Genomic DNA, 23,660 nt, shown 5'->3' with positions numbered 1-23,660 from the left:
GATACACAGAGCACTCATTTTTGACCACATGTCTCACCACGATATTAGTTTCACTGGAGTGGGCGGGAATTATTGCGCCAATTAAAGGGGAGGTCAATTAGCAGTCAGCTTGTGCCTGGACGCAAGGGAACCCCGTACTCTGTGAGTTACTGTAATTGTACTGTAATTTCCATGGGATCTTTAATGACCAGGTTTTAGTTGGACGCCAGTATTTGATTGATTTTGGTTTAACATTATGTACATTTTGTATATTGTCACAGCGGATGATTGAAAATCTGTGTCACCAGTTTGCTGTGGAATTTCTGTGCACCCCCTTGAGCCTGGAGGTCCCAGTGAAGCTCAGAATGAAGATGCACGAAGGCTGCATCCTTAGGATTTACGTCACCCATTTAGGCCCCCCCCCCCACCCGACCCCCCCGTTGTTTTGGGCCGCTTCCCTTCTGGGGCCTCGGAAGTCCGAGCCGCCCTGTCACCTCCCCGAGACGTTTTTCGCTTTTAAACGCGTTTCCCTGGCAACGGACGGAGCTTTGCGTGCTCCTCCCTGCCCTGGCGAGGCTGACACGGAGAGATCCCCGGGGGCACGGGGGGTTTTTTATTTTATTTTTATTTATTTATGTACTTCTTTGCGGGGAAATGAAATCGGTGACCGTGGCTTTAGAGAAAAGATGACGGGTTGAGGAGAAACAGATCGGTAATTTGGCATTCCCTGATGCCCTCCCGTTATACGCCGTGTTTCTCCCTGATAAAGGCTGTCTGCGGTGAAACGGAGAGGCTTCGAAGGCCTCCCGATCGTCTTGCGTCTGACAGGATGTTTATCATTCGTCACGTGTGAGATGTCCGATGTAGAAAATGCTCCACCCTCTAGTGATGTATACGCAGTCAAGCATAGAATACCATCCACCCTCCAATGCTGTAAAGATATCACACGTAGGATGTCACCTGCTAGTGTTGCACTAGATAGTTATATGTTATAAGATGGTTATAAGACACCACCCTCTGATACTATGATATTGTAAAAAGGTGTAGGATCCTGCCTTGAGTATTATAGTCAAGTGTATGATATGCAGAACTGCTTGAATTTGGCATTGCTCAAATAGATAAAGAGGTTTTAAGAAGGGTACGTGCCCAGAGAGGAAACCTTTGTTTCCAGGATGAACTTTAGAAAAGCTGTGGCTGTAAGATGGATATGTGGATGCGGGAGTGGTAGCTGTGTGTCTGACGTCCAGTTATCGTAGAAGTCGTGAGACGACGAAGAGATGCGGAGGGATAAAAATAAAAAATCTACTCGATGCGAAAAACGTGACCCGTGTCCTGTCAGAGTTAGAGGGGAGGACGAAGCCGGAGGTTCTCGGGCGATGGCTTATTTTTAGGCGGGTCGTGCTGGTTTGACTGAAGTTTTCTTGCCTCGGAAGGCAGCGAGACAAGATGGGGGGCCATTTCGACAGGCCGTCTGTCATTTATTATGGAGTAAGAACTGAAACTCAAGCCGGAGCAGTACTGGGAATAGGGTGTTTGTGATCCGCGGGCCACAAAGGACCAGGGTGGTGGAATCATCTCTATCAATCAATCATCTGTTTTTAAAAAAAAAAAATCTCTCTAAAGCCCGATCTTGATTTTTTTTTTCATCTTGTTCATTCCTCCTGAAGGTTTATTAGCGCCGACGTTAAGGAGCTTTTGAAGTATCGGAGCCCAACGGTAATTAGCATGAAAAATGTGACAGGAGATGTTTTGCCAGTTGGATTCAGTGGCAGAATCGGTCCTCTCAGACGTTTTCAGTAGTAGCGCCTGCATGGCTGGAATTTCAGAATGTTGTCTTGGCGAAGGAGCCACATGCTAATTAACCGCGGGGCTTTGCGCTCGGGAAAAAATGTTCTTTGAGAACATTCCGGTGCGCCAAGGAAAGAGCAAAACGCGTCTAATATTTATGACTCATGCCTCGAGTTCTTTGCATTTCCTGTGTGTAATTTGTCCGTGGAGCCTTTTGAAGATGCCTTTTTCTCGTCTGTCTTGTCGTGATCAAATGGCCGTCTTGTTCCCTCCGTTTTTTTTCCCGCTGGCATAATTAGGGATTCCTGCGTCGACACATCGCGTTTGCCCGCACGACGTCGCGCTCAACAAGCGCGAGCAAATCCCATCGAGCGGTAATGAAAGCTCGAGTGTGTCTTGACGTGGTGTTGGGCTTGTTGCGGTGGTGTCATGTCATGCCATTTTGCCTCCCATTTGAATCTTCAGATCATACCAATTTGGTTGGATGGGGAGAGCGTACCGTATTTTGAAAAGGCGCAGTTCTTTCCCGTGGGACCTTTTAGGCCAGAATCGGGGAACCCCATTCCTGGAGGTCCAAGTCCGTATCCCTTTTGGGATTTTATGCCAAATTTTGCTCTCAACTATTTAGTTAGAGCCCTGTTCTCTAACTACTATGTTCCACTGCTGCCTGTTTGAGACAGGAAATCACCTTTGTCCGCTGGAAAGGTCTTCTTAATGGTATCCTACGAGCTGTCTTTTTTCCATTTCTGTATTATTTGCGTTGCACACTGTTCAACAAATGATCCCCTCATCACGGAAAGAAAAGGTGCAAGTATAAATGGGTTTAATTTTATAAAATTTGATTGTAGGCAAACAGTTTTAGCGGGTAAAGGATAACCGGGTGCCTCGCTTTCCTTATTACCTAAACAAATTGAAGGGTCCCTGCCGCAAAAAAAAAAAAAGTGTAATTGTGTAACTCCGTTAAGGAGAGGTCCTGGAGGGTGTAGTGCGGCAGCATCTAAATGAGCGGTCTGGCAGAATGCAGGTTTTCTCTGACTTCAGCTGGACGAGTGAGCTCATTATTAACGGTGTGAACGGGAACAGTCTGGATGTGGGGGGGGGGGGGTGGTGTTTCATTTAAGGACAGTTACACAAGGCCATCCATAGGGATGCTTGACATTTGCTTGAGGACGACCTGTCATTTTGGGAGGGTGTTGAACCCATTGTTTGCGTGGCCAAGCACAGACTACCGTAGTTAATGACATGCCCTGGCCTGAGCCGAACAGGTTTATAGCTTTTCCTGGATGGATCCATTAATGGCAGCAGAGGAAGATAGATAAGAGCCATTTTACATGGTCCTGAGCTTTCATTACCTCCAAAGTTCATCCGCTGGTTATGAGCAACCTCAGTTAGCACGCCCTCTTGGCTTCTTTAGCCTCTTCGATGGGAAACAGATGGTTTTTTTTTTACATCAATGAAATTTTATGCTATACGCAACCCGCGTGACCTGCGTCACTCCAGGGAATGCTCCCCCTTGTACACTTGACATCTTTTACTGGGAACCTCTAAAAATGGGCCATCGTTTTCCAGAGGACCGTAATGGCGGTTACAAACTTTGATCCTTAGCCTACGTTTGCTTTCTTCCTCCAGTTTTCACTGCTGAATCACATGCCGTCCCCAGTCTAACCTTAAGGTCAATGATTTGATGTGGTCAGCGATTGCTTTGCTGCAAAGTGAACTGATCATCAGGAATCAGATAGGTTGTTGGTTGATTGATTCGCATCAATACTATGCAGGACTTTTTTTCTAAGATGTGTAGGCCTTTAATTGATTGATTTATTTACAAACTGGCTGAACGAATTATTGGTTGATTTGTTGGATGATTGATTGGTATGTTTGATTGATTGATTGATTGATTGCTTGGTTTGTTTGTTTGTTTGTTTGTTTGTTTGTTTGATTTATTGATTTGATTGATTGATTGGTTCGCTTGTTTTTTGGTTTGTTTGATTGATTGATTTAATTGCTTTGTGTTCCAGGGCGAAGAAGAGGAGCAAACCTCTGAACCTGAAGATCCACAGCAGCGTGGGCAGCTGTGAGAACCTGCCTTCCCAGCGCTCTCCTCTGCTCTGCGAGCGCTCCCTCCGTTCTTTTTTCTTCCCCACGTTCCTCCCGTCCACGCCCCCCGTCCACCCCGACGCCACCTTCTCTGCAAGTAAGTCCCCGACCCGCCACCCAAACTCACCCCACCCACTGAAAATCTGCTTTATAAAACTTGTTGGTAGTTCATAAAACTTGTTGAAGCAGTCAGCCTATTTTTATTTGGAAAATATTTCTAAATCCTTAATCCGGTGAAATGCCCTGCAGGTGGATGGATGGCAAAAGTAAACAAACAATGAATATATCGAATAATAGCGTAAATAATACATGTAGTAGTAAGCTCCAGCAGAATGAATCTCCTGTCCAATGTCACCAAATTTAATATGTCATTAAAAGCCAATGTTGTCAGCAAACAGGTTGATGAGCAAACCCAAATGAAGGCAGAATAAACTGAGCCATTGTTTTTAAAGTCGTTTAGACTGGCCTGGCCTGAGCTGGAGTATGGGACGTTATTTTTATTTTTAACTGACCAGATGTTGATGAGTTAATAATAAACGTTCCATGAGATCGGAAGACCCGAGTTACGTCAACGGAAATGACATCATCTCTTAACACGCCGCTGTCCAGACAGAAGATCCCCAGAGGATTTTGAGGTGTTTTATTGGCTGCTTTGGAATTCCAAAACAAAAACGTTCCAGCCTCAACAACGCGCGGCTGGCTCCGGGCGCATAATGTTCGCATCCATCGCCCCCCACTCCGAAATTCAGGCCACGGTCGCAGCGCGAGAGCTGTCAGGCGGAGAATGAGTAAAGCCCCCCCCCAATCCCCCCCCCCCCTTCGTATTTGCATCCGTGGCGTGCGGTCGCATACGGCCCTCCGGGGCCCCCCCCGGCGCTGCCGCATTACCGCGTTGCCGGCGACGATAAACGTCTCGCGCGGGGCGATATCGACGAGGCTGTGTGAGTGGACTCGGAATGGCGGGTGACGGCGTCAGAAACGGGGGGTGGGGTGGGGGGGGGCGGATAAAATACGGCCGCAGATGGAAGCGGCGAATGGCTTAGGGGGGCCCTGGGTAATGGGCCCTAATTCACTCGCTGGCTCTTATCCGCCGATCTGGATTCGTGCGGCCGCGCTTGGTGTCGGGTGCGAGGCCCTCTGGTGCACGTTCGGCAGCCAGGAAGGGCCCGCTGCAATTAATCTCCTCCTGCACCGGCCATGTGTGTGAGTGTGTGTGTGTGTGTGCGTGTGTGTGTATGTGAGTGTGTGTGTGTGTGTGTGTGTGCGTGTGTGTGTGTGTGTTATGTCGAGTGTGTGTGTGTGGTGATGTGGTGGTATGTGATTGTGTGGGTAGTGTGTTGTGGGTGGTTGTAGTGTGGTATGTGGTGTGTGTGTGGTGGGTATGTGTGTGTGGTGTAGTGTGTGTGGTTAGGTTATGTGGTGTGTGGTGTGTGGTGGTGTGTATGTTGGTGGTAGGTAGTTGTGATTGTGGTGTGTGTGTGAGTGTGTGTGAGTGTGTATGTGTGAACTTGTAATACTATATTTCTTGGGACAAAATGTCCCCACAAGGATAGAAAGATAAGGAAAATTATACTTTGTGGGGACCTTTTGCTGTTTTAGGGTATTTACAGTATGTGTGTGCGTGTGTCTGTGCATCTATACCATATGTATGTGTCCGTGTGCATTTGTCTATGCATTTGTGTATGCACACACTGTATGTGTGTCTGCGTATGTTTTTGCATTATGTGTTTAGCGTGCTCCTGTGCGTATGTCTGTGTACGTGTTGATAATTATATACTTCCGTGATGACACATAGACACGTTCTGATTTGCATTGCGTTCGGTGTGAGGAGCGGTTTGGGTCATGGGTAAAACTCCATTCGGCTCCTCGTTCTTGTATGTGAGTTGCCTGGCGACGGCGCTCGGCAGTTGGAAGCGGCACGCGTCCGCCGCTTTGTTCCTCCTCAGACGTTTTCCTGGTTTTTTTTTTGAGGAGCGGAACGTCGCTATTGAGTTAGCGGCATCTGGGCGAGCAGAATTCCTCCAGAGCAGGCAGGCAATCTCAGATCAATAATGCGGCCAATCCGGTTTTTTCCTGGATCTGGAAAGAGGACAGTGATTAAGACGGATCCCCCTTGCCGAGGCGGGCGTCCAGATCCAGCAGAACGATTTCATTCGATTGTGGCGGAGTCGGTAATGGCATTAACCGGGGCCGCGGTGGTGCTCTCCTGGGTCAGGAGAAGAGACACGGCACCATTTACCAGCCCTGTTTGTCTCATCAGATCTGGTAATTTGTCTGCATTCTGTCCGCTCATGGAAGACATCAACACCCTTAATCCACTAAAGCCATTTGGCACAATGAACTGCCTGTACCGTCTTCATCAAAAAGGCAGATCTCAAGCCTGTACGGGAACGGCCAGAGAGAGCAGCCTATTCGGCGTGTGTGTGTGTGTGTGTGAGTGTGTGTGTGTGTGTGTCAGTTTCACGGTGACTTTATTTTCTGAAATAAACCAGAGTTAACAGAAAGTGACTGTTTCTCTCTCTCTCCATATATATATATATATATTTAATTGTCGTAACATATGCCCTGCGCCATGTTTTCTTGTGTGCTTTAGCCCCTGTTGTTTGTAAGCGACGCTTGCCCCTAAATGAGCGAGCGCAGGGACAGAATAACTTGCAGTAATTTGTTATAATGAGGCTGGCGGTGAGGGACGGTTGGGGTCTTGGTGTGCGTCGGCGCTCGGTTGGTGGTTGGGCCCTGGGGCGGGTTTGGCGTGACGAGGACCAGCGTCCCATCTGCGGTGACGTGGCCGATGCGCTCGGAGCCCCGTTGCCAGGTGAACGCCGCAGTCAAACTGCCAAAAAATCGCCGATTTCAAACCCCCCCACCCCCCCGCCTTCCATACACACACACACACACGCGCACACACAGCCTGTCTTTTGCTCATCGAGCTTCCAGTATACGCAGAGGAACTTGGGTCCTGTTCTCTTCCTGGATTTGGGTCTTGTGGTGGACACCGTATTTTCAGCTTCGCGATGCCGGCACGTTCCGTGGCGAGGCTTGTTCGGCGACGACCGAGCGGAATCCTCAGACTGTCGCTCGCCCAGAGAGTGACATCACCAGAGCAGCAGGTTGTGATGTCATTCATGGCTCGAACCGTGATACGGTCCAAAAAAACATGTCTCCCATACATATTCTCGCTCTGATGAATAGCAGGTTCCATAGGCAAGAAGTACCAAAGCTGAAAATGTCCCCTTAATTTCAGATATTCACTGAATAAGTAATTGAGAAAATTAGTATATTTGGATGATTGTTGTTTTTTTTTACCAGTATATTCCATGATAAAAGTGCATTGCGCTTCTCAAAGCCTCCCCATAGCTCACATATTAACACAAATCTGAGGCTTAGGGTAGTGAGAGGTGATTGGTTAAACATTATTGATCCGTACTCAGCTAGAACTGCAAGTCGTTAGAGTTAGAAAAAATGATTGAAAGAAAACAGACTTTAGAGATTTCCTTCCCATTGTCATTGATGACTTACATTCGAGCTCAGCTGTAATCAGGAAAAGCCTTTTCTTTATTGTGTTAATGGAAGAACAAGAGTAAACCTTTACTTCTGAAACCAGATGGCTCGGAATCTTGTGAACTCTTCAAAACATCGAGTTCAGAGAGTTGGTTATGCAAATGTCTAGCTGCGGGAGGTGTATTTAGGAATAAAATTAAGAAAAGAAAAAAACTGTTGACGGCAGGAGAAATTGTTATTAGTCGGTTGTTTAGTTGTCGTTTATGATAATTGATGACCTTTTCCACTGTTGAAATTCATCAGTCATTTGCATTAAATATATCATTGGTTGTCAGTCAAAATGCAAATGTTATTAAAGAAAATATTCCAGTATCTCTCCAGCTATATTTTATACAGTCCTCATCTCTTATCTAGCACTTGTAAAATTATTTGACTATGTAATGTGTAGCATATGATCTAAAGAGAGCTTTTTTTTTGTTCACAAAAAAGCAAGGTTAACGTCAAAGTGCATCAATAAGCTAAGCGTGCTCATTTAGTCCCCTGCGATGACGTAAGAGCACACAGTAAAAGTTGATTATGCTGTTTTACGAAGGTTTGACCGGTTGTCATGGAAACCGTGCGTGCGGCGGAGCTCCGTCGAAAAATCGGCGAGTTGTCTCACGATCGGCGGAGGAAAGAGGCGGAGGTTAACCCCTCGGTGGCGCTCAGCCGTCGAGCCGCTCTGTCGGCCGGGTTCCCGAAGGAGCTGACTCACGTTTAAAAGGTCAGCGCTGGGAGCTGAACTGCGCCCGCGCAGTGATCCGTGTGCCCTTTGAAATCCTTCGATGACATATCTTCGCCCCATTTCCGAACCCACCTGTAACCGTGCCGTCGTGCATTTTGCCAGTTAGCCGCAGCGGCGATCTCATTTTTCTCAGAGTTCGGTCGACGCGGTGTCGAGACGCTATTCCGCGAGTGTGGTCCTGATGGGATTCGCTCCCCCCACCACCCCCCCCCCCCCCTCCCCCTCCCCACTCCCCCAGAGTCTAACGCAATCCTCTTCTCTGTCCCTCCACGGGACTGTGGCAAGCCAGCATCCCTGGGATGATGGAAGTCTGCAATTACGCAGGGAAGGAAGTACCGGGACTCGTTCTTAATTAAGAGGAAGTGATGCGTGCCAGAGAGAGGGCCACCAGGAAGGGCTGGCGGTGGGTTCCCGGCGCCCGGGGTTTGTCACGTCCATTTAGCTCCATTTGAGTCCGCGATGCAGTCGGGGGGCTGCCAGACCGAAAGGTCGTCCGGTCTGCACTAGGGATTCATACGTTTTGCAAAAATTAAAAAAGACGCGTGTTGACGTGGGAATCGCTATGGGTAACTGTCACCTGTAAACACGCATTGGTCCCCCCAATAAGTGGAACTATGTGAAACAAATAGACATAAACCTACGGGTCCCCTACCTCACAGCTTTAGTGGTTTGGGTGTCATTTGGGTGTCATTACTAAGGCAGAAGAACTGCATTAATGTTATTAATCAGAATTAGAATGCATGTGATATGAACGTCGGATGCAGCTTGAACTTCGCTGGCTGAGGTTCATGGCCTCTGATCTGTAGGCTGGGAGCCCCAGCTGAGATGGTAGTGATGCTCTGTTGGTGTTCACCAATGCATGGTGGTGTGAGGCTAAGCCTAACCCTACAATTTATAAAAATTGTAATAATAATAATAGTAATAATAATAATACTAATAATAATAATAATTATACTATAATAATAATAATAACTGTTGCCTTGTGTTTAGCTGCATACTATGTGTTGTTTACAGCAGCTGATGGGCACTACGACTCAAATCAATTTTATTTTTTATTTTCACAGAGACAATCTCCACAGACCCCATGGCTACCAGGCCTGTTCCTTAACCATTATGCTATTAGGGCCTGAATCTAGCACTTGAACACCCGCCAAATGTGGGTAAATTAGGGCAGTGTCGGGTGAACAGGGCCAATTAACCAGACATGTTGTCGTGTAGAAATCAAGCTGCTGTAAAAATCCCCACAACATGCATGGAAGTTCATGCTTGTAAACCAATCACAAGCAAAGCTTCGGAATACCAGACTTCCACAGATCCTCACGTTCATTAGGCTACTCGGATTTCACGTCTCCTGTCTGCTATCATCGCCAGTTGTAACCGTAGACCGTTAAATATGCATGTCTGTGCATGTCTAACTACTACTACAGAGGTTTCGACTGTTTAACGTTAGTCAGCTGTCGAAAAATATGTGGCAGCACAAAACTGGGGTAAAAAAAAACAAAACTGTCGAAAAGAGGAAGACAAATGATAATGTCAAAGGAGAACAAAGCGATGTAAAAAAAAAAAAAAAAAGAAACAGTTTTTTAATGAGAAATGGAAGTCGTGTTCTTTTTAATGACAAGAGCAAGTCATGTTCTCTGCTGACTACCATCTGCATGGCCCTGAAAAGTCAAAACATTCCTGCGTGACACGTGTTCTCAGTTCTATTAGAGATGTTATTAAAAAAAAAGAAGACAATATATTGTAATTACTATTGTTTGTTCATTTAATCACATTGTGAGATGTATTTTGTCTTCAAAAAAAAATGTTTTACGAAGCATGCTCTTGCGGTTCAGTGATTTTCATTTTCATGTTGTGCGAAGAAAATTGAGTCTGCTAAAATGTCTGAGTGAGGTTAATTTTTTCATCCACTAGACACAGTGCTAGACAACAGAAATTTCGTAAGCGATTCAAGTTTGCCTGATACAGTATTACCCCTTGTGTGCCTCTCGCTGTCTGAGTCGGCCTTGGATCCTCTTGTGATGCGATGGTTCTGTGGAATGGACACTTGGAAATGAGAGATTTGGGCTTTCTGCAAGTGATTGTCTCTTCTGAGTCGGCCATGGATCCTCTTGTGGTATGATGTTTCTGTTGAATAGACACTTGAAAATGACAGATTCCAGCTTTCTGGAAGTTAATTCTCATTGGTATAGCTGAAATAGGTTCTCCTCAAATCACACATACCTTTGGACCACAATGAGCCCCAAACCTGCCCCCCCCCCCCCCAGTCAGTAATAATGACTAAACCCCCCCCCTTCCCCTGTGCAATGATAGCAACTACACCCCCCAATCACCAGTGAACTACTGTCCCACGCCACAGTCCGTAATAAATCCAGTTGGTAACGCATCATAGAAATGTAGGCGGAGCTTTGTGTGGGGGAAAATGAATGCCCGACCCTCACTGAGTCCAGATTTGGTCCTAATTTAAAGACTTATGACTGAGCGCGTCATTGATTTCCCGTGGAAACTCAAAGCCAAATTTACCCCCTTAGGGGTTGGGCCTGGAGAGTTTATGATGTTTTTTTGTGGGCGTGCCCTCTCTTGCCATCTGGATCTATGCTAGGGCCACTGGGAAGGCAGCCACAGAAAGCAAAGGGGGAGGGGCCCAAAATCTAACTCTATATTGGGCCCCAAAATGGTTAAGGATGGCCCTGGCCCCCCAGTGCAGGAGAGGGAGAATGTAGAAACATGGACCAGACCGCTATGCTGGGCCTCCTAAATTCATTCTCTGAACGAGGGGCTTTTGTGTGTATGTATGCATGGGCGTGTGCATATGTGTGTGTGTGTGTGTGTGTGTGTGTGTGTAGGCATTGCCATGGTAACCGTTTTCATACTCAGGGGAAGGTGGGCGCACTTTACCCAGCAGCTGTGGAAGTGGGCACGGAGACCACAGTGCCAGCCTTGCCCGGAGCGGCGCGAAGCCTCTCATCTCTGATCCTCTGAGGACCCCCCCTTAAAGTGGGGGGGGGTGGGGGGGTGGGGGGATTGATCTGTGAAGGCTGCTTCCGGTTTCATATTAGCATCTCTGCATGAATGGCGGACTCGGCCTTCACGACCACGTGGATGACGTCGAAAAAATTCTCACGGATTTCCCGGGAACGTGAAGGAATTCGACGCCGCGTCACACGGTTAGCCGAAGAAAGAGGGAAAACGGCGTCTCCGCGTGACTGTGTCTTGGGTGTAAATTGGTACCTTTTTTATGAAGGAAGGCCCCATGGATGTGTCCTGGTTCACTCGCGTGGGTGTAAGGGATGTAGGGGGGCTGTGCGGGATGTGCAGTGCCTCTGCGCTCTCACACAAACTTGACGAGCCAGAGCCTCGGGGCTCAGCCAGGATACACACTGCAAATGAAGGTGAACGAAAACAAAAGAGAAAAACAAAATGTCCTTGCCTTGTCTGTTTTGGTGAGTGTATCTCCATGACTGAGAGCGGGAACAGAATGTAAATAAAGGAGCGGAGGGTTTTTTTGCCGAGCCCCTTTCTGTCCAGAGACGGTCTCGGCCCGCGTTCCGCAGACCGACGCCGCGAGCGCTCGTTAATTCCGTACCGCCGCCGGCCCTCGTTCGCGCGTGGCCGCTACCGGGAGACCCGGCCCTCCCTTCTGCCGAGCCCTTCCGGCTCTTTCTGTAATGGCGGATAGAGGCTTCATTTGCTCTTCGCCTGGCTTCAGGAAACGGTAAGGGGGCCCCTGTCTGCTTTCACACAGGCTCTGTACACAGCAACCCCCCCACCGGTGGGGGGTCTATTCTGCAACCATCCATACATTTTCAAACCCCCCCTCCCAGCAAGGAGATATGACATGGGGATGAGTGGGAACACTGCACACCGTTGGTAATTTTTCCGTCAGTGTGTACGTTAATGGGTTCTCTGGAGGGTCTGTTGAGGAGGGGAGAAAGAGAGAGAAAGAGAGAGAGAGAGAGAGAGAGATGCGGAGCCTCTATCAGGATGCGCGTTGGGCGGCATAATATCCCTACAGCTCAGCAACCGGCACGGAAGCTCTCGAGTGTTTCTGTGTCCGTGCCACCGAGGTGGGGGGTGGGGGGCATTTGGGGGGGGGTCACGGAGGTCAGCGCCCCCACGTATTTCACCGCGCACGAGCAACCAAATCCTAATTAAAGTATCAAGGATGTTTTTCACGAGATGAATGCCCTTTCCAACTTAACGAGGCACCAGATCCTCGGTCTGATTACTGCCTGAAGGGCGTCCATTGGGGAGATTTTATTGGGTTACTCGCAATTTGAGCAATGACTCCGGAATGACGATTGCATTAATTGCCGATAATTAGCTCATGCTAAAATAGCAGAAAAGCCCGAATCGCATTTGGAATGGGGGGGGGGGCGGATTATTATTGGTCCGTGTGGATTCTCTTTTTTCACCGGTGTTTCCACGTGACCGAGCGTATCTGTTACTGCACCAGCTGAAGGCTCCCCAGTACCGGTAAAGAGCGCCTGTGGTATTCTTGGATGGCAGAACGGTGCCAGGTCAACGCACGACCGCCATCCATCCATCTCGGTGTGTGTGATTGGGCCCGGGCTATTTCGGCGCGTGTGTGAGTGGTTGCATCTGCGTACTTGCTGGAAACAAAAGCGATTTTGGAGCGCTTCTGCCAAAACGACTCGATTTGAAATTTTTTATATCGGGGGGGGGGGTGGGCTGCTACATTCAAGGGGCTCAGGGTTTTTTATTTATAAAAATCGAATATATTTATTTTGCATTCGGCCTGGGTGAAGCTCTTATCGTCGATCGGGGAAAGGCCATCCTGACGTTCGAGGTGACTTGTAGTCATTATGAAAGGTATTTACCAGCTGAAATGTCAGCCGATGCAAAAGCAGCCTTTATACTGCGGCGATCAGCGTTTGCCCATTTGTGTGCTGCCATTCCGGGGGGGGGGTGGGGGTGCTCGATGCCTCTTCTCCCTGTTTCTTCTCATTTCATCCGCAGGATGTGGATGGGAGGGAAGGCCCACGATGGCCAATCCTTCTGGTCTGATTTGTGTTCTTCCCCCTCTCCCTCTGTCTCTCACTCTCCCTCTCTGTCTCTCTCTCTCTTTCTCTCTCCCTCTTTCTCTCTCTCTTTCTGTCTCCCTCTCTTTCTCGTTCCTGTCGTTCTCTGCAGACACTCTCTCAGTGCCTCGATGGTCTCCTCAGATCCCCCGTCGAGACTTGGGAAATTCTATAAAACACAGGTAACGTGCTGACTGAAAGGAGGGGGGGCGTGGGGTGGTGGGGTGCGGGCGTCGGGGTGGGGGTGGGTTTCACTGTCTCCTTTGACAAAATGTCAGGCCAATTAAACGGCCTGCTTGCGTAGATCATTTCCACCCTCGCCCCCCATTCTGAAACCCTCCATGGTTCTAAATGCGCGATCTCAAAACGGTGATGACGTATTGTAACAAAAAAAAAGTGGGGTGGGGGGTGATGAAGATCCCCGTTTGGAGGCATTGCGTATGAGCGCCACATCAATCAATGTCACATTTACGTTTTTTTTTACGTTCCGGCCATTTAGCAAGACACTCTTATCCAGCGTGACGTACACGGAATATATTTTTACATCCATTCCATTTATACTGCTGAATATTTAGCTCCTAGAAATTGGGGTTAAGTGCCTCGTTCAACTCTGCAGTGGCGGCGTCCCCAGCAGGAAATCGAACCCACAACCTGCAAGTTAAAAGCCCAGTTTCCTGTCCGTGAGACTGTACTGCTGCCCTACAGAAGGGGAAAGAAATACTTTGTACACATGAATTGGTACTCCACCTCAGTCTTGGCAAATACAATGGGCTGTTTTTTGAAGGATTATAAATGGCCATTTAGTGTTTTTAAACTTACAAAACATGCAACCTTTTGCCGCTGAGAAAAAGTATTTCCAGAGTAGCCCCTTCAGTGTCCACCCGGCTGACATTAAATGTTCTTGAAATGTTTCTGAAATGTGTTGTTCAATATTATACATGGCAGAAACGTTGTGAGAACGTTTTGCATTCGCTGGGTATATCTAGAGACCCAACAGTTGGGGTGTATTATACTTGAATACCCTATTCAGAAAAGCACCGGTAATGTGTTGTATTCAGATATAGTGTAGCCTCTACATACGTGTAGTGGATTCTCATTCAGTTCCTCCATTTAGCATTTTGTGGACAGCGCTACGTGCTATTAGCGGTGGCTGTCCAAACGCCCAGGTTCATCGTGACCCAAGTTCGTCAAGTTTGTTTCTGGACGCGGTCGTGCTGAAAAGATACCGGCCAGCGAATGGAGAAGCGGTTACAGACGTGACCGGTTAAAGGCCCAGAAGGAGCGCTCTTTTCGTTTTAGCTTCCGTCGCGCGCGCTCGCTCACTCGCTCGCTCTCCGCTCGAACGTCACACGTCCCACCCGTAAGTGGGGACTCGCATCAAGCCGCGATATTGCCGGAATGAGGTGAGATGGCGGGTCTAATGAAGATATTTTGATTCTGTCAGGCAGCATTAGTCATATTCCATTACCTGTGGGCCCGCTAGCCGTACCTCGGCGCGGGATCGCAAACAAACCTGCGTTCCTCACCGCCCGCTTTCAACCGCGGAGTCAAGAGAGAACCGAGATGTGTTTATCGCGGTTGAAAGCGGGCGGCGTAAAATTTCGCCTTGCTGGCGACTGGCGAGCGGCGGGAGAGACTGGGGGGTCTCGCAGTCTGCGTTTCCTGGGCCCCGGCTGCTGCGATTGCAGCCTCGCCGCGCGCTGACGTGCGTCCCTGTGGCCTTTTGTCCCGCGCCGTCTTTGTTAGCGAGCCGCAGCCACGAGCTCCGCATTCAGGAAGAGCTGAAAAGCAGGAGGCTGGAAATTGAATCACTGCGTCTGTGAGATTACAGATGAAAGCTGGCTAGATGTAAGGGGGGGAGGGGGGGGGTAAAATGAAAAGACGCCTATCTTTTACAGAATTCAAGGTTATTTGTTGTTTGCGTGAATGTGATCCTGTCTATGACAAGCGCGCAATTTTCGTTCGCAAATGGTAATTATTGTCAAAGGTCAATTCTTCATATGATGTAGACAAGACCCGTGTCTGTGTTTTAAAACTGATGCTGTGGGGTTTTTTTTATTTTTCTCAAGTGTTTCTTGTCAGTAAATGTTCCTCTCTTTGGTCTTTTTTGCAGATTTTCCACCAAGTACTGGATGTCTCAGACATGTGTAGTTTGTGGGAAAGGAATGCTGTTTGGACTGAAATGTAAAAACTGCAAGTACGTCTGCACACTTACAACTTTTCGGAGAATAAAATGAACCAACATCTGTTATTCCCATGAGAGCCTTAAATATCTTTTATTTTTTTGTTTATGTGCAACATGTTGCACTCCTCCCAACGAGGAGTTGGTGGGGGAGTCATCAAAGGCTCATTCACCGATTCTGATCAGAACCTTCAGCAGTTTCAACCTGCATAAAACTGCATAGGATGCGCAAAACTAAGCCATGCGCATCTTTTTCATGAAGATTATTTACACTGATTTTAAGGGAGATATTGAAGTCTCAGATTTTGCACTCTTCTCACCATTATAACCTGCAGTAACACGGCAGGTGAGGGCCATGCTTCGCTAAATACGCTGCTACTCTGCGCCAGGTCCTCTGTGCTGCCCCCTAGTGTCTGCGGGTATTTGCATTACGCCACCAGATTTCGCTGATTATTCAACCTTCTTCACTCAGGAAGTAAGCTCCGTAGTGAAATCAGGTAGCGTGTAGTGCATGGTTGGAGCAAATGCTTTCAGACGCCGTGGGTCACAGGACCTGGGGTACGGTTGTGCTGCGCTCATATGTTCTTGTTGATAGCCCTTGGTTTGGTGGAAGTTTGGAAAACGGGGTTAATTGTTTTGACGCATTTCCGTATTTGCCCTCAGTTGGACCCTTTTCATGAACATTTTCTTACATTAATTACTGGTTTTTGGAATGTCAGAAGGGCATTTGTCATAATAAGCGGATTGGGAAGTGAGTGGTAATTATCTATATAATTTAAAACGGATAATTTGAGTAAAAAAACGTTTCTAATTACTGCCTATTAAAACCGAATACATCGTGTCATTTTGACATCAAGACAATGCATTTGATGCACACCATGTACAAGCTGTTTAGGCATTTCACTCCACATACTTTACAGCCAGTTCAGGTCTGCTGCATTCATTTACCCCCTCAATAACGATGGGCGATTACCATATTGTTATAATACAAATGAACGGCTTTGGAAGTGTATTTCCACCAAATGCTACACTAATTCTCAAAGGAAATTGCATCAGTTTAATGTGGTAAGTGTATGTTGTACGTGACTGGTAGAATTTTATAGGTTTTACTTAACACATTCGTATTTTAAGAATCATATCATTATACAACATATTATTTTATAATTCATATTTTTGTTCTCTGTTCGACTAAATACATCTGCTGTGTTTATCTGACCGTTCTTTTACATACTTTTGTATATGCAATCACTTGGCCACACACCCTGTCCAAACGTGATGTAGAGTAGTACTTGATTAGAATCAATGCCGGATATATGAAATTCCCCAACTGATATGTATTTTTGAAATGAATACCATTCTTTATTCAGTATAGATTATAGCAGTAACATTTATTGAAATTGTTCTTTGATTCCTTAAACAATTCAAGTGTTTTATCAGAGCAACGATTATAAAAGCTTAAATCTCTCACAAGGAAGATACATACGTATCCTTCTAATGACCTCTTTTCAAACATTTATTTCTTTCAGGAGATATAGTTCAAATTTTCACATCTAACTTAACGCAACGAGAGCATGTCAACAGATGTCAACAGAGAAGCGTGAAAACGGTTCCGTTCAGTTCAGTGTGCGCGTTGCTCAAAAAGAGAAACTGAGCTTAAGACTTAGGGCACCGGTTCAATGTGACCGTTTTTCTGTGGGATGTTTGAACGACAAAGAAAGAAAGAAACGCCCACGCACCGCGCCTGCTCACAGCGCCGCGCGTATGTGCAAAGCAGCGACAAACATTTTTTCGCTCCAAATTGGATCTTCCCCTCTGGAATTGGGTACCGAGTGCACTCTGTGGCATGCATTCTGAGCCTCTGGCTTGCAGGAGGGCTGCTTGGATGAGACAGAGTTCCCTGGTTAAACTAAACTTTATGCGCACACATTTGGACATATTGTAATATATTTATAATATTGTAATGTATTCATATAGCATGTATGTATAATATCACAATATCTTATATACCTAATATAATACCTAATATGATAAATTTATTTATGTATAGAATTGTAATCACAAATATTGCAATTACAATTTTATAATATTACTTAATTATAACATAGCAGTTACTATGCTTACTGTGTATCTATCCCTTTATTTAATCGGACCAGGCTCCATTGTTGAGTCGTTGAGTTGATTCGTCAGAGTGACAGGATACTTCTCTGTCTGTCTCTGTAGGTTGAAGTGCCACAACAAATGCACCAAAGAAGCCCCGCCTTGCCACTTGCTGATCATCCATCGTGGAGGTAGGGATTCAAAAAGCAGTGGCCTGTCAACATTCAATCAACAGTCAATAAACATTAGTCCACAACTTTGATTTGCAAGCAAAAGCAAGCGTTTCGCCTTTTCTTTACAAACTCGGCTTGGCGAGTTCGTTTTGGTAATCCCTGAACTCAAACACCAAAACTGTATTTGTGAAGAAGAGCAGACAGAACTCTTGCTTTTAGTTGTTTGGTAAAGTTAAGGATATATGTATGAATCCACACCAGTGTTCCTGTTACAGTGTGTGTTTTCCTGCAGCTAACACAAAACGGCCATTTTCGTTACATTTCATTACATTTAGTCATTATTACCCAACTTACCTTCTTTACATATGACCAATTCATCCGGCTCGGTATTCGCCAGAGGAATTCAGGCTAACGGCTTTACTCACGGGCACAGCAGCTGGATCTCTCCCAGGATGCAAACCTGCAACCTCTGAGATCCTAGCCCAGGTCTCTAAAAGTTATGATACACTCAGCTTACATTGGGTTGTGTTCACTCTAAGCGCAGTATGCTCCACTTTTAATTCAAGTGCACTTTGATAGCATTTCTCGCACAATGTTATGCAGTCTGTAATTTCAACTTTTAATGATGAAGGTTTGTGTAAAGTTGCAGTGCAATGATAAAGTCACAATAAAAACAATGGATAAATGTGTTACTTGGAGTTACGGACAGAATTCTGTGTGGTTAGATGCACTGGGTGAGAGAAACGATATGGCTATTTATCAAATTCAGCTGTGGCAGCACGACTGCACAGACCTGCTGAATCGCACAATGGAAACCCCCTAGCATGAGACGAGCACTGCGTTCGGGTCACAGATAATGATGTCAGTTGACCTTTACTGGTGCGGCACAGTGCAATATCAAGCAATTTAGATTTTATTTTGTTATTTTTGTCCAGAATCAAGCCGGAAAGCCATTTTGATTTCTGGCCGTAAAAGCATTACACAGATGTTGTGCATGTGTAAAAAAAAAAAAAAAAAAATACAAAAGAGATTCATGGCATGCATGTATTTCTAAATATTGTTGGTATTTTTGTGTCTGAACACTCAGACACAAATAGATAGATTTATTCCATATACTTTATAAAGTATATATTGATAGAAACAGGAAAACAAGTGTGTGGCAAAATTATTGTATTGCACTATTTAGTTTACACATTTTTTCATCCCATCAGATAATGTTTACTTACTTGCGAATAATTATATGTTGATTATCTTTTCTTGCAAATAGGAGTAGTGTAACTTATGGAGTTTCTGAGGTGCCCATGACCTCTCAAAATTGTTCTTCAAAAAGCACACATCAGTCGGAACATGCGCATTTTACCGTGAAATATTTACTGGAATTCTTACTTTGTTACTCTTCCCTTATTTAAAAAGACCCTCACTGCTCCAGAGTGCGACCATTTTAGTCACACATGCGAGTAAAAATGAGCTTTTAAAGTAAAATGAAACTTTCTGGCCAAAGTAAAAAGCAGGCTACATGGTTAAGGATAGGCTTTAAGCATCACGTTATCAACACATCATTTCACAACCGGTGTCCTCTGCTCCACCAAGTGTGTTAAGTAGCCTAGGTAGGTTACCTGTGAGTACCCCTAGCCTGTCTGACCAAACGTTACTGTTAACAAAAGTTACATGATCAATTTCAAACAGGCTATCAAAATTATCATTGTCCAGATGCCATCATTGTCCATTTTTGTTAATGTGTTGTATCCTGCCGGTCCCAACTTTATAATTGGGTTGGACCAACGTAAAAAAAAAAGAATAATAATAATCAAATGAGCACACGATTACCTCCTAAATATGATTTTTCTGAATGACACCACAGCACTGAATGTAGCATTGTGTGTTCTGTGCTCTAATACTGACCTCTGCTTGAAGTGAAATTTAAAATGTTAATTAAAATTCTTCATTGCACCTTAGTCCTGCTTTAGCAGTCATTTTCCAGTGCTGTGATTGAATAGCAAATGTGATGGCGGGACAAACAGGCAGAGCTAAGCACTCTTTTGTGTGGAGCCGGGTGAAATTTTTGGGCGCGACCCAATTGGCCGCTGAAAAAAATTAGTCTGGACCCCTGGACCCTCATTTTGTGGCTATAAATCATTTTAGAAATGAATGGCCAATAATCTAAAAGGCTGTGAGCTCGGTGTCATGTTGTCAGTGTTACTGGACCGATGCGGAGCAAGATGCACCATAATAACAGCCTGTCCACGGTTGACAACTGCGAGTAGAAAGAAATACTACCTGTCTTGCATTCTCAAAAAAGGGAAGGTCTATGTGGGGCATGTGGAATTGACTTCAACCTGCCCTTTCATTTAGATTTATGCAAAGAGTCAAACAAACATCTCTTTCTGGAAGTGTAATCCATCCAGTCTGAAATGGATTTTTTTCAGATGCACTTCAGGCTGCATCGAAAAATATTCAAATGAAAAAGTTGTTTAAAAAAAGCGAAAATGCACTGACAAGCCTCTCTCACCCCACTGCTTGACATATTCAGTTATGCTTAGATAAATGTTAGGCATAAGCTGTGATTAAAAGTTTGATTCCAGTTTGCTTTGCAGAAAAAAAAAACTGCTATCACCTTTCGTGCCATGTCTACTGAGTATTTCATCATTTCTTACATAACATGTTTCATTGTCTGTCTCTATGGCAATAGCAAGCTGTAAGCGATCATTTTATCACAGGAATAGATTGCATGAGTTTCCTGTGTTGGAGCGCTATCCGGTCATGCTAATATGCACGTCACTCAGTGATATTTTCTTCTATTCACCCTCATTGTTGGCCAAACCCAGAGGGTCACTCTCATCTCTTGACAATGGCAACTTATTAAAGGGAGCGAGTAGCAAGAGAATGTTCCGGAATTGTAGCTGTAGTCAAATTTTTATTTATTTTGAGGAGTGTGACATCTATGGGATGGTAAATCCATGGCAGAGATAAAAAGACATTAAATAGACACATGTAAATCCAAACAGACAAATGAATGGCTGAATAGATAAGATTATTTGTTGATACATTACTTAGCACAACATGTACTACACATATAACTTTAAAAAAAAAATGATTTAGGAAAAGAATTCTCAAGAGTGTTAAAAGTGTTTTGAGATGGTTCATTTCAGATGGTGATAAGGTTTGAATCTTTGTGTCTCCAAACTGTCGTGCTCGCAGTTGTTCAGTTTGAAGGTGTTTTTGTAACAGAGATTTGCACTCTGCCACTGCGTTAGTACCAATCTTGGCTGTCAATCAAAATCCGTCTCCTTCTTTGTCAAGAATAACTTTTAAAAAAAAGATGGAAAACAAGCTGTTTAGATCGGTTTCAATCTCACGCATTTTAACATTGTAACATTGAAGTGCGCTTCTGTGAAACCATGGACAGACAGTGCTGTGTTAAAAAAAAAACAGGCACATACCATTTTAACAACATTCTTAAGAACCAATAAATTCTTTAGCGTGTCATAAAAAAATTCTAAAAAATAAAAAAGAATGCCAGTGCTATGAACTGTAAAATGGCTGCCTTTCTACTCTGACCTCATCTTGTGCCCTCAGCATATATCAGAGTTCTGCACTGAGTCAGCATGGTTGATTTAAAAAAAATAAAAAATAAAACATGTATTTGTGTTTGAAGAGGCTGCGGAAAATGAAAATGAGTGGGCCATAGAAGAGTTTGTTCAAAGGTAGCATAAGTACAGTTCTGATTATGACACAGAGGTCTGAAATTAATACAGGCAGCAATTGGCAGTGAGTGGAGGGCTGCTTGGAGAGTGGAACTGTGGGAGCGGAGAGTGGGGTGACAGAAGATCAGAGGGAGGAAATCACAAAAAGAGCGGGAAACAGCTTCAATAGCCAATGGAACAAGAGCTCAGCATCATCTGTCAATCAGTGGGGCCGGAAGGGAATCTTTGAGATATTATTGGGCAGGATGAGTCTGTGGGCGTGGCCTTGGTATGCAGCAAAGTTTAGGAAGAAGGTGCTGGTGTTGTCAAGCTCTCCAAGGGTTTTTTTTTTCTTTCTTTCTTTTTTTTTTTTTTGATGAGGTCTTGGCGATCTAACATCCTTGCAACTGCTTGCCTGAGGAAAGAACAGATTGAAACACATTTGCTGATTGAAAAACATTGCATGTTTTGGTCGACTAATTTGTCTGATTCATTTTTTTATGTACTCCTTAGTGGAGCATCAATATTTCTATTAAGTCTATGCCTTATCACTTCCTCACCATCATTGTCCCTAATGGACTTGTCAACATTAAGCTTTCATGGACATTTCTGTTATTGATTTTACCTACCCTGTCAACATACTTGGTTTTGATTTTCAAATAAGTGAGGTCCTTTCTCTTTACCTCATCTGAAGTGAGCTCTTTAATTCTCTCTCTCTTCGTCTGGCTCAAAAGATCACCAAGGAACAGCCCAAGGTAACACGATCGATACGTCCGAATGACTGCCTGAGCTTGCTCTAATGTTGTTTACATGCCTGTGCCATTTTAAAATCAGCATGCCTTAAAGAGAGGATGTTTTTGCCTAATAACAGTGTGCATTCAGACCTAGATGCAAGTCTACTCAGCACACAGTGTTCTCCTCTTCTTGCCCAAATTATTTTTGTTATGGCCACCCAAAAAGGAATTCCCACAGTATTTTTTTTTCTTTCTCTACCTGAATGTCTTGAGGGAGCATGGTACTCATCCAGCCAAATTTTGATTCTCATATCGTTACCCAAGTGTTATAAAAGTTGGGGTAAATTGCAAGGAACATTGCAGGACTGGCTTTAGTATGTTATTCAGTTTTGTAATTCTTGTTAAAAAAATGAATTGTGAATGGTCATCCATGTTCATTTTATCAGGGATGTTAACAATGTTAAGCACTTTCCACCATTTCAGTACTTCAGTTGGGCAACGTTCGCAAAATGTGTGTAACGTACTTCCATGATGTTTTTTCATGGAGAAATAATAACCATTATCGAATGTTGGCAGCAGAGGTGGAAAATCCAGGTTCAGAAAGTAAAAGTTCTCCACAGTATGTTGTTCCAATCACCTGGATTTGCTAATTAGCACAATTCTTTAGCCAGGAGGTAGAACTAATTAGTGAAATCAGCTGGCCGAGTACATGGGTGGAAGAAACACTTGGCAGGACTTTTACTTTCCTCCTCTGGTTGGCAGTAAGTTTTTTTATTGAACACGCATGGGGATATTTGTCTGAGTTTGACAGAACCTGCCTGGAATAATATATATTTTCAGAGGCTATTGGGGAACATTCTGATCATAATGCCATCTTACAACTAAAATCTACCCCAAAACAAAGTTTTTTTGTTAGCTGGGCATTGAATCAGCTGATGCATGGGTTACATACAGTTTGTGTATGTGTGTGTGACTATGCATGACATTTCTATATACTGCATCACCATAACTCTGGAGGATTTCTCCCTCCCTCAAGTATTACTTCCTTATAACACGAGGCATTTATTTCTGGGCAATTTTGACCTCTGTTCTCATTTCATTGAATTTTAGGAGTAATTGGTCTGAATAGAGAATGTTGTTTTTTTGTGAGTGTGGCCTGTTTGGAAGGTCCAGATGGTACTCTCTCTTTGTCTGCTCCAGCTCGTCTGGTTCGGACCGAGTCGGTACCGTGTGACATCAACAACCCCCTCAGGTACACGGATTTGCACATCAGTCAAACGCTCCCCAAAACCAACAAGATCAACAAGGTAGGTCCCTCCATGTGAACCTGTCTACATTGGGTATGAAAAGTATGTGCAAAACCTACACACTGATATAATAAAAACATACAGTGCCTTGTGAAAGTACTCATATCGTATATTTTTTGCAGTTTTCACATTCTCACATTGGGAGCATGGCATTTTTGAAAGAGGAATTATGGATGCTGATCCACAGAACTTATTCCACTATGTCAAAGCAAAAGAAAAAGTGGTGAATAAATAATTTATGAATGGAGACATCTTGATTGCTTAATTATTCAACCCCTTTGCCATGGCAAACCAAA

At 44.8% G+C, this 23,660-nt stretch overlaps 1 protein-coding gene across 7 annotated transcripts in view; it reads left to right on the top strand.

Annotated features, from left to right (window-relative positions):
- Positions 1 to 23,660, top strand: part of ksr2 (kinase suppressor of ras 2) — a 93,509-nt gene that overhangs the window by 37,522 nt on the left and 32,327 nt on the right. For 4 of the 7 annotated variants that reach the window (XM_064353649.1, XM_064353648.1, XM_064353651.1 and 1 more), the window contains 6 exons: positions 3,783 to 3,958; positions 13,301 to 13,370; positions 15,302 to 15,385; positions 17,591 to 17,658; positions 22,058 to 22,078; positions 23,258 to 23,364. In XM_064353649.1, the coding sequence (XP_064209719.1) occupies positions 3,783 to 3,958; positions 13,301 to 13,370; positions 15,302 to 15,385; positions 17,591 to 17,658; positions 22,058 to 22,078; positions 23,258 to 23,364 (526 nt within the window). Of the gene's footprint in view, positions 1 to 3,782; positions 3,959 to 13,300; positions 13,371 to 15,301; positions 15,386 to 17,590; positions 17,677 to 22,057; positions 22,079 to 22,211; positions 22,218 to 23,188; positions 23,365 to 23,660 lie in introns of all 7 variants that reach the window. The other 3 variants (XM_064353653.1, XM_064353652.1, XM_064353650.1) reach the window with 3 other exon arrangements.

The sequence above is a fragment of the Anguilla rostrata genome, chromosome 10 (genome assembly GCF_018555375.3).
Source record: "Anguilla rostrata isolate EN2019 chromosome 10, ASM1855537v3, whole genome shotgun sequence".
Taxonomy (NCBI): Eukaryota; Metazoa; Chordata; class Actinopteri; order Anguilliformes; family Anguillidae; genus Anguilla; species Anguilla rostrata.
This window is presented reverse-complemented; position numbering and strand designations above follow the sequence as displayed.